This window comes from Erythrolamprus reginae, chromosome 1 (genome assembly GCF_031021105.1).
Source record: "Erythrolamprus reginae isolate rEryReg1 chromosome 1, rEryReg1.hap1, whole genome shotgun sequence".
Taxonomy (NCBI): Eukaryota; Metazoa; Chordata; class Lepidosauria; order Squamata; family Dipsadidae; genus Erythrolamprus; species Erythrolamprus reginae.
The window spans coordinates 181,759,625-181,772,923 of NC_091950.1; the positions used below are offsets into that span (position 1 = coordinate 181,759,625).

The 13,299-nt window shown below is 42.2% G+C and overlaps 1 protein-coding gene across 3 annotated transcripts in view; it reads left to right on the forward strand.

The window, feature by feature from the left end:
• TANC1 (tetratricopeptide repeat, ankyrin repeat and coiled-coil containing 1) overlaps positions 1–13,299 on the forward strand; it is a 206,029-nt gene that overhangs the window by 151,601 nt on the left and 41,129 nt on the right. For all 3 annotated transcript variants that reach the window (XM_070731570.1, XM_070731572.1, XM_070731571.1), the window contains exons 8-10: positions 3,381–3,506; positions 5,337–5,615; positions 10,104–10,255. In XM_070731570.1, coding sequence (XP_070587671.1) covers positions 3,381–3,506; positions 5,337–5,615; positions 10,104–10,255 — 557 coding nt within the window. The remainder of the gene's footprint in view (positions 1–3,380; positions 3,507–5,336; positions 5,616–10,103; positions 10,256–13,299) is intronic.

Sequence of the window (13,299 nt, forward strand, 5' to 3'; positions counted from 1 at the left end):
TTGGACGACATCATCGTGATGTCCAAGTCACTGCCTCGAGCGCAGCACGACTTGACGCTTACACGGGAGGTCCTGGAGAGCCTCGGCTATACCATCAACGAGGAAAAGAGTCATCTTGTGCCTTCTACCAGCATCCAACATCTGGGGTCGATTATAGATACCACCCAGGACACGGTCTCTTTGACACCGGAACGGCTTCTCAACATTCGGCGACTGGTCAGCGACCTGTGTCGACATCATCAGGTTTCGCTGGCCCTGTTGTCCAAAGTACTCGGGACTCTGGTTTCAGCGATTGGAATCGTGCCATGGGCTCGATATCACATCAGGAAGCTCCAGTGGTTCCTGCTCCCGTACCAAAAGGTCAAGGTCAGTCATTCTCACCGGCAGGTGAGGATTCCAGCAGGCGTGAAACACTCTCTCAGATGGTGGTTGTCCCCGGCCTTGTTTCGCGGCTCTCCTCTCCACAGTCACGACCATCTGGTTCTGACTACGGATGCGAGTCTGTCGGGTTGGGGGGCGCACATGGGGGCCCACATGGCTCAAGGTTTATGGTCCCAGGAAGACCTAGCTCCTATCAATATCAACTTTCTGGAGCTCAGGGCAGTGTTTCTGGCGCTTCAGGCCTTTTCCTCCTTGGTTCAGGGCAGAGACATACTGGTTTTAACAGACAATGTAGCAACCAGGGCCCATCTCAATCACCAAGGGGGCACGAAGTCACAGCGTCTAATGCTCGAGACTACAGCTCTCTTCGATTGGGCCGAACGTCATCTGTCTTCGTTGAGAGCGGAGCACATTGCAGGTACCAGCAACGTGCAGGCGGACTGGCTGAGCAGAGCGACCATAGATCCTTCGGAATGGAGACTCGCTCCGGCTCTTTTCCACAGCGTAGTCCGCCGCTTCGGGGTACCATCAGTGGATCTATTTGCAACCCCGGCCAACGCCCAATTGCCCAGGTTTTATTCCCGGTTCACGACTCCAGGTGCGGAAGGGGTCAACGCCCTGTTGTCCCCCTGGCCCAAAGGCCTCCTTTATGCCTTTCCACCCACATGCCTGATTCAAAGGACGTTGGACAAGATGGTGCAGGAGGGAGCGGAGTTAATATTGATGGCTCCCCATTGGCCGAGACGCCCTTGGTTTGCCGACCTGACAGCCTTTTCGGTGTCCTCCCCGTGGAGGATTCCGGATTGCGAGATATCGTTATGCCAGGGGTCAGTGTGTCATCCGAACCCGCAGTGGTTCCAGCTGACCGCCTGGCACTTGAGAGGCTCAGGTTGACAAATCAGTGTATCCCGGACAATGTGGTGGATACCATGCAGGCTGCCCGTCGACCGTCTACGGTCCGGATTTACCAAGCTACATGGGCAGCCTTTTGTAGGTTTTGTTTAGAACGACGTGCTAACCCTCAAGAAGCTTCGGTCATTTTGGTGTTGCAGTTCCTACAAGCAGGTGTTGACAGGGGTTTAGCGCCAAATACATTGAAAAGACAAATAGCGGCCCTGGCAACCATTGTACAGGTACCGTTTTCCCGTTCACTAGCACAACATCCTTGGATACGGGAATTTGTTAAAGGAGCTGTCAATTCCCATTCTCCTCCAGTACATAGGTTCCCGACCTGGGATTTGACTCTCATACTGAAGGCTCTTACTTCACCTCCCTTTGAGCCGCTCAGGACTATTTCACTTCGTCTGCTGACAATAAAGACTGCATTTCTTGTGGCGATCACTTCTGCGCGCCGAGTATCAGAATTGTCTGCTCTGTCCACTCGGTCAGATTTGTGTGTGTTCCACTCGGACAGAGTGGTACTTAGACTAGATCCGACCTTTATTCCCAAGGTCAACTCTGGGTTTCATAGATCGCAGGAGTTGGTCCTTCCTGATTTTTGTACTCATGGTCAACATCCGTTGGAGTTGAGGTGGCACAAGGTAGATGTTAGGAGGGCCTTAAAGATTTATATCAGGAGGACTGCTCAGTTCAGGAAGACTGACAGGATGTTTGTATCATTTGCTCAAGGATCTATGGGACTAGGGGTCTCATCTAAATCGATCAGTCGCTGGCTTAAGGATTGTATTGCTGAAGCGTACAAAGCCAGGTCTCAATCGCCTCCGGCGGGCATCACTGCGCATTCCACCAGAAGTGCGGCCGCGTCTGCCGCATGGAATACTCAAGCATCGATTGAGGACATTTGCAAGGCAGCGACTTGGGCTTCGCCTACAACCTTCATCCGTCATTATAGACTGGACTCGGTTGCTTCGGCTGAAGCTTCCTTTGGGAGACGTGTGTTGCAGAGGGTTTGTTCCTCTCCGTCGACCGTGGCACAGCCTTTGCCCTCCCAAGGGATGTGAACTTTGGTATATCCCATGTTGGACTCTCCTTCCCAGTGCAGTGGAGAAGAACCGTTGTACATACCTGAACGGTCTTCTCGATGCACTGGAAGGAGAGTCCAAACCCACCCGGCGTAGTGGCCAGGTCGCCGGAGTATTTGGGTTGCGAGGTTTATGTGTTAATTGTTATATGGTTAAAGTTCAATAAATTGTGTTACCTCTATACTGTCTTCGTTTTTAAAACTGAGGTATTGGGGGCTGCTAAGGGGCGGTAGCTACCTCGCATTTAAATATTTAAATTAACTCAGTCTCTACCAATAGGATTGGTAATTACCCATGTTGGACTCTCCTTCCAGTGCATCGAGAAGACCGTTCAGGTATGTACAACGGTTCTTTTCCTAAGAAAATATCTTTTTCCAAGACCCATTATGGCAACACGTATGACATGTGATAGCATGCAAGCAAGGTCCTTATTTGTCTTATCTGAGGATGGTTTTATAATCCATGCATGAAGATATTACTGTATGGTTTCCTCTTTTGAAGCTGTCATGTTTCCCCAAAGATATGACTTACCCCAAAAACAAGCTCTATCCTGATTTTCGCACCCAATATAAACCCTACCCTCAAAATAAGGCCTAGTTAAACCCCTCCCACCATCTGGTTGTATGAGGTGGGTGGGGCGCAAGTATCAAGCTGGGGTGGGGGCTGGAGGTTTCCCCACACGCCCCACATCCGGTAATATTGTTTTTTATTGCTGTTGTGAGCCGCCCCGAGTCTTTGGAGAGGGGGGGCATACAAATCTAATAAAATAAATAAATAATAAATAAATTATCAGAATGCCGCGAGGCTCAACGCACTGGTGCTGCCACTCACAACAGAATACCTCCACACTTGCCATCTCATACACATCAAAAAAACAAGACCTGCTCATTTCCGGGTCCAAAAGAAAACAAGACTGAACCTTATTTTGGGGGAAACCCAGTAAAGAGTATACTCGTAGTTTTGATCCTTTTGTTCAGCCTTGTTCATCTCCTGATTAGTTAGCTATTCTCATTACAGCAACAAGTTCCACAAAACTTGAGGATCTGAGCTATTTGGATGGACAAAGGAATACTCCCTTGCGTACTTCAATCCGCTTACCTTGGCACAGCACTGCTGGAGGCAGAGTTCAGCAAGAAATAAAAGGTAAGACCTGTGCCGAAACCACGATTTAAACTATCCTTTTTTTTAGAAGGCCATCCTACCAGTAGAAACTGCAGAAGGTATATTTGTGGAAAACTGTTGAAGTCTGTTTCCTTCTTTACAGCATTTCTTAATATTGATTTATCCCACCTCAATTTGAACTTCTATAAAAAAACCGAGGACTGTGACTATGCCAATAGAAGAGAATATTTGCAAGTCAGGGTTGAACTGTGGGGTCCTTGGTTGAGCTTGGTTGTTTGTTTGTCGATATTTCATTACCAAACTAGGGAAATCACTAGTGTTAGGTAACATCATCAGTACTAACATCAAGCACTGATAACGTTATTTAGTTTGGTGATGAAATGTCTGCAGGAAATGGTGTAGGGTCTCCTGCTTGCATGGGGGGAGTAGGGGGGGGGGGTTGGACCACTAGATCACCTACAAGGCCCCTTCCAAGTCTGTTGATCTGTTAAACAATCAAGAAGCAAGGTCTCCACACTATGACCATGGTCATGAAAGATAAAGATGACTTATTTTTAAATATTGTATTTTTCAAAGAGATGTTCTGGGCCCAGAACATTATATCTGAGTATTTAAAGCCAACATTTGATAGAACCCATTTTCCATTGCTTGATATTTATTTATTTGTTTTGTCAAGTACGTATTGGTGATATACAAAGATATAATAATATTTATATACATGATACTAGTAAAAGAGAAACATTAGGGCAGGGGAGGGAAGGCACGCTGGTGCACTTGTGCATGCCCCTTACTGACTTCTTAGGAATCGGGAGAGGTCAACAGTGGATAGTCTAAAGGTAAAGTTTTGGGGGTTAGGTGATGATACTACAGAGTCTGGCACTGAGTTCCATGCATCAACTACCTGGTTACTAAAGTCGTATTTCCTGCAGTCGAGTTTAGAGTGGTTTACTTTAAGTTTATATCTGTTGTGTGCTCATGTGTTTTGTAGTGGTTGAATCTGAAGTAGTCATTGACAAGAAGGATGTTGTAGCAGATGATTTTATGAGCTATGCTTAGGTCGTGTTTAAGGCGACGTGGTTCTAAGCTTTCTAAACCTAAGATTGTAAGTCCAGTTGCGTAGGGTATTCTGTTGCGAGTGGAGGAGTGGAGGACTCTTCCAGTAAAGTATCTCTGGACATTTTCTAGAGTGTTTATGTCCAAAATGCGGTGTGGGTTCTAGACAGATGAGCTGTACTTAAGGATTGGTCTGACGAAAGTTTTGTATGCTCTGGTTAGTAGTGTGAGATTACTAGAGCAGAAGCTACGTAGTATTAGGTTAACAACACTTGAAGCCTTTTTGGCGATTTATGGGTTTTATGGTTTTCTGCCATGTTTTCCCCCTCTTGGGCTGTCTATCTTCATATTAAGTATTCTCAGAATTTGTGACTTGTTCTGCTGCTTTTTCTCTTTCTAATTTATATGATAAATGCTGGATCCTCAGCCTTTCCTTAATCCTGCTTCATATCTGTTAAGTCTTAAAGCACACATTTATTCAGAAGAATTAGGGATAAGGCTTACCGAACATGATTGTTGAAACTAAGAGCATTTTGGATGAAAAATCTAGTGAGTTCATTAAAGGACCTAACTTCTTGATTTGTTTAGCACTCCTGCTGGAAAGAGGAATCATGTGGGAGTAATAGAACAGCATGAACAAATATATTTGGGGTTTTCTTCCCTTTTAACATTGACTCACTGTAACTGGACTAGATTACTGAATTTCAAAGCAGATTAGACGTTTCTGTAGGATTTAAGTTCTTTTAAAAAGTTTATTTTCATTGCTTTGTCTTTTAATAAAGTATTTCCTTCTTTTAGCACGTTTTGTCCCGTATAAGCCTCAAGATATTTTGCTAAAGCCATTATTGTTTGAAGTGCCAAGCATAACAACAGACTCTGTGTTTGTTGGACGAGACTGGCTGTTTCAAACAATAGAAGAAAAGTTGAAGAATCCCAAACAGACAGAGACGAGGGGAGCTATCGTCATTGGAAATGTGGGATTCGGGAAGACGGCTATTATTTCCAAGCTTGTGGCACTGAGCTGCCATGGGGGTCGCATGCGGCAAATTGCTTCCACCAGCTCTGCTTCTCCAAAAAGTAGGTTTGAAACTTTTTTTTCTATTTAAAGGGGGGGGGGGGATAATAATTCAGAAAGTGGAACTATATGTGCTTTTATGTAAATGTGTCTTATATGGATTGCCATTCCTAAATGGTAGTAAACTTTCTATTAACAGATCATACATTGGTTGTTCTCCATAGTGGGTGAAACTATCATCCAGGATGGGTTGATTTCATCCAATCAGATGAGGAAAGAGTCTGTTAACCTTGATTCTGGGGGCAAATCTTGCTATGACCCCCTCTCACGACTCAGTCTTCAGAAAGATTGGATGTGGTCTCTCTTCGAGATTGATATTTTCTACTTTCTTTGCTTTTATTTCATCTACAAACACTGTTCGTCTACAGAAATTCTGTCAGTGTGAGTACACCCCGCCCTGTTAGTATGGAAATACAAGCCCCTGTCTACAAGTTGTCCTTGATATATAACAATTTGTTTAGTCACTGTTGAAAGTTAATTTACAACCGATCCTCACACTTAAGCATGGTCACATCATCAAAATTCAGGCACTTGGCAATCAGCATGTATTCATATGTTGGTTGCAGCATCCCAGAGTCATGTGATTGCCTTCTAGCTAGGTTCAGACAATTAAAATCAAAAGGGAAAGCCAAATTCATTTAACAACTGCACAATTCACTTAACAAAAAGCAGTGATTCATGTAACAGCTAGGGCAAAAAATTGGGTGCAACTCACTTAATAAACATGTGTCACAGTAGATCGTCTAGAGCAGTGATGGCGAACCTATGGCACGGGTGCCACAGGTGGCGCATGGAGCCATATCTGCTGGCACAAGAGCTGTTGCCCTAGCTCAGTTCCAACATGCATGTGTGTGCCGGCCAGCTGATATTCGTCTCGCACAGAGACTCTGGAAGGGCCTTTTTGGCTTCCAGAGAGCCTCCGGGGAGGAGGGCATTTTTACCTCCCTCGGCTCCAGGGAAGCCTTTGGAGCCTAGGCAAGGCAAAATACGATCCTAGTGGGCCCACCAGAAGTTGGGAAACAGACCGTTTCCGGCCTCCAGAGAGCCTCTGGGGGGGAGGGGGAAGCTGTTTTCACCCTTCCCAGGCATTGAATTATGGGTGTGGGCACTCACGCATGTGCAATAGTGTGTGCCCATGCTCTTGGAACCCGGGGAAAAAAAGGTTCGCCATCACTGGACTAGTCCCAACACGTTCATAAGTTAACGTCCGCTTGTGTTCACATTATATGTCAAGACCTGTTTGACATTCGTTAAGTGACGTATGTTGCACAGAAGCACCTGAAGTTTCACACCCACTGCCTGGAGCTCCCTTCTGAGGTGGGGGACACATGAAAACACAAATATAAGCCCTAAAATATTTAATATCATTAAAACTCTCTAACTTCACAAGACCAGAGAAACATAGAAAATCTTTATTTTTCTACTATGCAGCTAGGCTGAAGCCTTTCCCTTCCCAAAGATGTTTCCATTGAACATCTTTTACTGTCCTTCGATGCAACAGATTTTGCACGCAACATTTCAAATTTCCACAGCAATTTTCATCATTTGAATAATTCTGTCATTGTGTACGTCATGCAAATTACCATAATAACATGCAATTTTCTTCATGACATTCTGCAATTGTGCTGACATTTGTGGATACTGGACATCCCCTCCCCAGGGTTAGATGGATGAAAAGGAGGTGTCCTTCTAATTTTGGCTTGCAGTTAAAAGCATCTTTATCTGAGAGGTTGGTTTCATCTTTGGAGATTCTCAGTCATCCAGGTCATGGTTGTCCCAAAGGTGATTTTCAAGAGGCAACTGAACTTTCTGGTTTTTCCTTTTGAAGACATTTTGCTTTTCATCCAATAAGCTTCTTCAGTTCTGATTGGATAGTGGGGAGTGGAAGGATTTATATTCCTTGCAGATAGCTGGTCCTTTGCATCCTTTTAGTGAGTCATAGGATCAGAATTCAGACTTTTGACTTCTCATCCATATTTATGGTGATTGAATTGTCCCAAGGTCATGTGAACTCCTGTTCTAACCTTCTAACAAGCAAAGTCGATGGGGAGGCCAGATTCAACTAAGAACCATGTTACTAACTTAACATCTGCAGTAATTCACTTAATAACAGTGACGAAAAAGGTCGTAAAATGGAGCAAAATTCACTTAAGAAATTTCTCACTTAGCAACAGAAATTCTGGGCTCAGCTGTGATCATAAGTCAAGGCCTGCCTATGCCTTTTTTATACTAAATGTAAAAGTTGTTTGGCTGCAAAGTTCAGCTCCTTTATGAACTATGTGCTTTGCATTCATTAATTCAGTCCTATGATCACTCGCTTATTAGAAGATTACAGTGTTCCCTTGACTTTCATGGGGGATGCATTCCAAGACTGCCCACGAAAGTCAAATTTCCACGAAGTAGAGATGCGGAAGTAATTACACTATTTTTGGCTATGAACAGTATCGCAGGACATCCCCTAACACTTTAAACCTCTAAATTACAATTTCCCATTCCCTTAACAACCTTTAGATTATTACTCACCATTATTACTGGTACTCACCATTGAAGAAGATACTTATTGATCCCATTCCCTTAACAACCTTTAGATTATTACTCACCATTATTACTGGTACTCACCATTGAAGAAGATACTTATTGATCCCATTCCCTTAACAACCTTTAGATTATTACTCACCATTATTACTGGTACTCACCATTGAAGAAGATACTTATTGATCCCATTCCCTTAACAACCTTTAGATTATTACTCACCATTATTACTGGTACTCACCATTGAAGAAGATACTTATTGATCCTGATATTTATTAACATAAGTATTTATTAATAATTTGGCAATGACGTATGACATCACGGGCGGGAAAAACCGTGGTGTTGAAAAAACCCCGGGAAGTATTTTTTAATTAATATTTTTTGAAAAACCATGGTATAGACTTTTCGCGAATGTTGGACCCACGAAAGTCAAGGGAACACTGTACTCCTATTTGCCTGGATGTGGTTCCTTTTGCTCCACTCACTGGAGTGTGCTTTTCGTCATAAAGATTCTGGAAAAAGGTTCTGAAAGATGTGGGCCAGGAAGCTAAAGCAGCTTGAAAAAGGAAAGTCTGAAGAAAATTAAGAGGAACCCAAAAAAACCGAGAAGCGGGGGGGTGGGGGCAACTGAAAGGCCTATTGTGATGATGATGCCGCCTGCCATTTTCTTGGATCATGTTTTGGCAGGGAAACTGAAGAGCAATTTCCCCTGCAGGCTTCAGTGAAAAGTGTGTGGATCACGTCCAGATCTTAGTCAGTCTATGTCAGCCGCCTTTATCCACATGGATAGGATTCTAGGTGCCATCTTATATGCGCCGGATGGATTTTGACAGCTGGTGACAGGGAGCTCTTTATCCTGTTTCCAGAAATGATGCACACACAAAAAAAAACCCCTGGTGTGTGAAGAGAGGACACAGAGCTTCAGCCAGAGACTGTTAGCTACAGATACAATTGTAGAAGGCCAGAAGATCAACACTTTAAAAAGATGCCCAGGGAGCTCTGAGGAGAAAATAAATTCTAATTAAAGTGAAGGGAAAAAAAGTGGAAAGTCATATATTGAATCCTGTACTGAAGAGAAGAAATAATTGTATATTCCTTGCAAATTCAGAGATTCAATACTTATGTGTTTTGTTTCACAAGATGAATTTGTACAAAATTTGAATGGATTCAATTGATGTCAGAGCTGGGCCCAAATTCTGCTTCTAACTTATCATTCCTTTCTCTCCCATTCTTGTTCACGGCATAGCTAATCACCACAATTAACAGGGCCCCTGAAACTGAGATGGACTTGAGGGAAGGGTAGAATGGATGCGAAGGGAAGGTCCTATTTCATCATGTATTCATTAGATGCCGTTCAGTACTTGTGTACTCTAAAGTAGAGTGCTTTTGGCCTTGAGCTCTTGGCTGATTTCTAAGTACTGTTGAGGTCCATTATATCTGAACAATAATTTTCTGTCTATCTATCCTCTCTCTCCCTCCCTCCCTCTCATATTCCCCCCCCCTCTCACACACACACACACCTATTTGCTGAATTGTAGCCTTTTGGGAATAAGACTGTGCGACAAAATGTGATTGTTTTTAATATTTTGACATGAAGATATAAACAGAAACCAGTGTAGCGTGACACAATTTTGTGGGATCAGGAGGGGGGGAAGTGTGCGTGTTTGCATCACGCACGTACAATGCCCTTTCTGTAATCCACTTCTTTGTAGATGCTGGCTTGTTTCAGTTAATTTCTCATGCCAAGATTTTGTTACCAGAAGACTCCAAAGAGGGAAGCATAGCCCGAAGCTATGCACTGGAGTCATAACTGGTAACACCTGAGAAAAGAACACAAAATCCAAGCAGTGTTTAGGTTTCTCTTGAAGACTAAACATCTCCAGCATTACAGATACATAATTTACACCACAAATGGATGCCGTGCATTATAACTCCGGTCTCTGCTTCTTCCCCTGCAGACAATGACCCCTGTCAGGAGATTCCTCTCAGCCAGCTCCCTCCGTCTCTGGTTCCTTCAGCTGGTACCAGTCCAGCCAAAACCTCCGCCGGTCCTCCTGCTCAGGAACATCAGAACCAAATGGATGAATCGGTTAGACGCCTTGCATCCAAGGTAGCGCATTTAATGCTTAATGGGTCCCCCCCCCAGTTTTATGAAAATACAAAAAACAATGATTTGTGAACGTTCTCTCTGCGATATGAGATTATTTACATACATATATGCATACGTACAGTACATACATACATACTTACGATATACTATATATACACACTGTGTATACGCACACATACATTAGTGCTAATTAACATTGATTCCAGGGTTCAATTATATAGTATGTATGTATGTATGTATGTATGTATGTATGTATGTATGTATGTGTATGCTCCCTCCCATATTTGGATATACCAGGTGACTCGACAGAAAAACATTTATTTATTTATTTATTTATTTATTTATTTATTTATTTTGTCCAATACACAATGAGAGTTTTAGTGGGTATATATCTATATACACATAGTAAAGTACATGATGAAGGTTATAGAGGAGATACTCATAGTATAATATATCTAAGAAATAATAGAAAAGAAGGTATAGTAATAGGATATATCAATGAAAGAATAGAAGAAGAGATATAGGAATAGAAGAAAGGTATAGGAAATATAGAAGAGCAATAGGACAGGGGACAGAAGGCACTCTAGTGCACTTGTACTCGCCCCTTACCGACCTCTTAGGAATCTGGATAGGTCAACGGTAGATAATCTAAGGGTAAAGTGTTGGGGGTTTGGGGATGACACTATAGAGTCCGGAAATGAGTTCCACGCTTCGACAACTCGGTTACAACTCGGTAACATGTAATCTTTCCGTGGCTCAGCTGATAAAGGGAGAAGAACCTGTGATTTAGAGCAGTGTTTCCCAACCTTGGCCACTTGAAAATATTTGGACTTCAATTCCCAGAATTCCCCAGCCAGCGAATGCTAGTCCAGAAGTCCAGATATCTTCAAGTGGCCAAGACTGGGGAACACTGGTTTAAGAGGGTAAAATCACTGCCTAACAAGGCAAAAGCAGCCCAGGTTCGAATCCTAGAAGAGAATGGCTAGCTGATGAGAGCTAAATAGCTTGTACACACACACACACACACACACACACACACGATATACTATATATACACACTGTGTAAACACACACATACATTAGTGCTAATTAACATTTATTCCAGGGTTCAATTATATAGTATGTATGTATGTATGTATGTATGTATGTATGTATGTATGTATGTATGTGTATGCTCCCTCCCATATTTGGATATACCAGGTGACTCGACAGAAAAACATGTAATCTTTCCCTGGCTCAGCTGATAAAGGGAGAAGAACCTGTGATTTAGAAGGTAAATCACTGTCTTAACAGCCCAGGTTCGAATCCTAGGAGAGAATGGCTAGCTGATGAGAGCTAAATAGCTTGTGCACACACACACAAATATAAACATAAACATAAAAAATTTAGGATGCTGTGTAGATAGACAAGCTTATGTCTCACCATTTTTTTAAATTGTTCTTTAGCTTTAATAAAACCTCATCATTTTGCTGCACGAAGGCAGAGCAGAAAGTAGTGCACATTCTGGAGGACTATTCTTCCCTTTCTAATGTTGTGTCTGACTTTGGCAGGGTTAATCTGTCATTCCAAAAGGCACAACACCCCTCCTCCTTCCTGGTTTATTGCATAATTTCCTCATCTATTGGGAAGAGGAAGTGGCAGAAATAAAACACTGGATTTAGCAGCTTACAGTGTATTCGTCACTGATGTGTCTAACAGTTACGTAAACTGGAATTAGCAGATTGCACCAGGGATAATTCTAATGCATTTACTTTGGTAGGAAGGATTGTGAAAATAGGAAAGCCTTGCAAAAGATTGAAAATAAAAGAGGATTTGTTTGGTGTTGAAGTATTTACTTAAAGCAGTATTATATAACAATTATCCTAATGCTGTCATCCTCAGTGACATGCTATGTTTAGAATTTGATAGAAAGCACACATATTAATGTAATTTAATTTAATTTAATTTAATTTAAGATATAGTTTTATGCACCCTTGCTTGGGTTTACACTCTGGAATTCAGCTGTATTTCTGAATAATGAAATACAATTGCTTAAATTAAATTGAATGTCCCTACTGTGAGTGTACTAATTGAATGTAGCTCAACTGTGGAGACTCCAAAAGGAGATTCACAACAGTTATTTTATTCTTTGATACCACACTTTCAAATAATGGTAGAGTTGATTGTCAGCAACCAAAATAGCATTCTGCAAAAAAAGCAAACGGATGAACAAAAAGACAGACTGTACACACTGGATTGGCATGCTGCTCTATTGAATACGTGGACTAAAACTTTCTGGTTTTATTTACATATTGGCAGGAACATCCCCCGTGGGGTTAATGAGGTGCCATGTTTATTTCCTATTGCTTTAACTATTTATTCTGGCATTGGGTACAGAGTAAATTCTTTCAGTACACAGCACAGGATCTCTGATGCTGACCCAAGATTATAGGATGGAAAGTAGAAACTTTTAAATATTTTCTCCTACTGAATAATTGATCTTAATTTTTTTTCGGGGGGGGGGGGGGTTGTTTGCAATTTGTTTTGCCAAAAATGTTCTTTTGCTTCCTTAAATGAAGTGAAAGGATAAGAAATGAAGTGAAAGGATGAGAATTTCCCAGTCCTGTTTAGATAATATAATGGGGGCCAAAATGTGTATTAAATAAGACAATGTTCTGTAGAACGGATGAAACTGATAATGATTTTTTCTTGAAAACTCACGTACTAGCCATCAAATGAATTATATCTGACTTTCAAAGGCCTCTTAAGACTTTCTATGAAATATTGAACATAAATTATTATTATTATTATATCACAACAATAATAAAGACAATATAACAGTGAAACAAATCTAATATTAAAAGAAAAAGATATATAAAACCCCAGCAATTAAAACCATACAACACATACATACCAAACATAAAATATAAAAGCCTGGGGGAGATGTCTCAGTTCCCCCATGCCTGGCGATATAGGTGGGTCTTGAGTAATTTGCGAAAGACAAGGAGGGTGGGGGCCGTTCTAATCTCCTGGGGGAGTTGATTCCAGAGGGCTGGGGCCGCCAC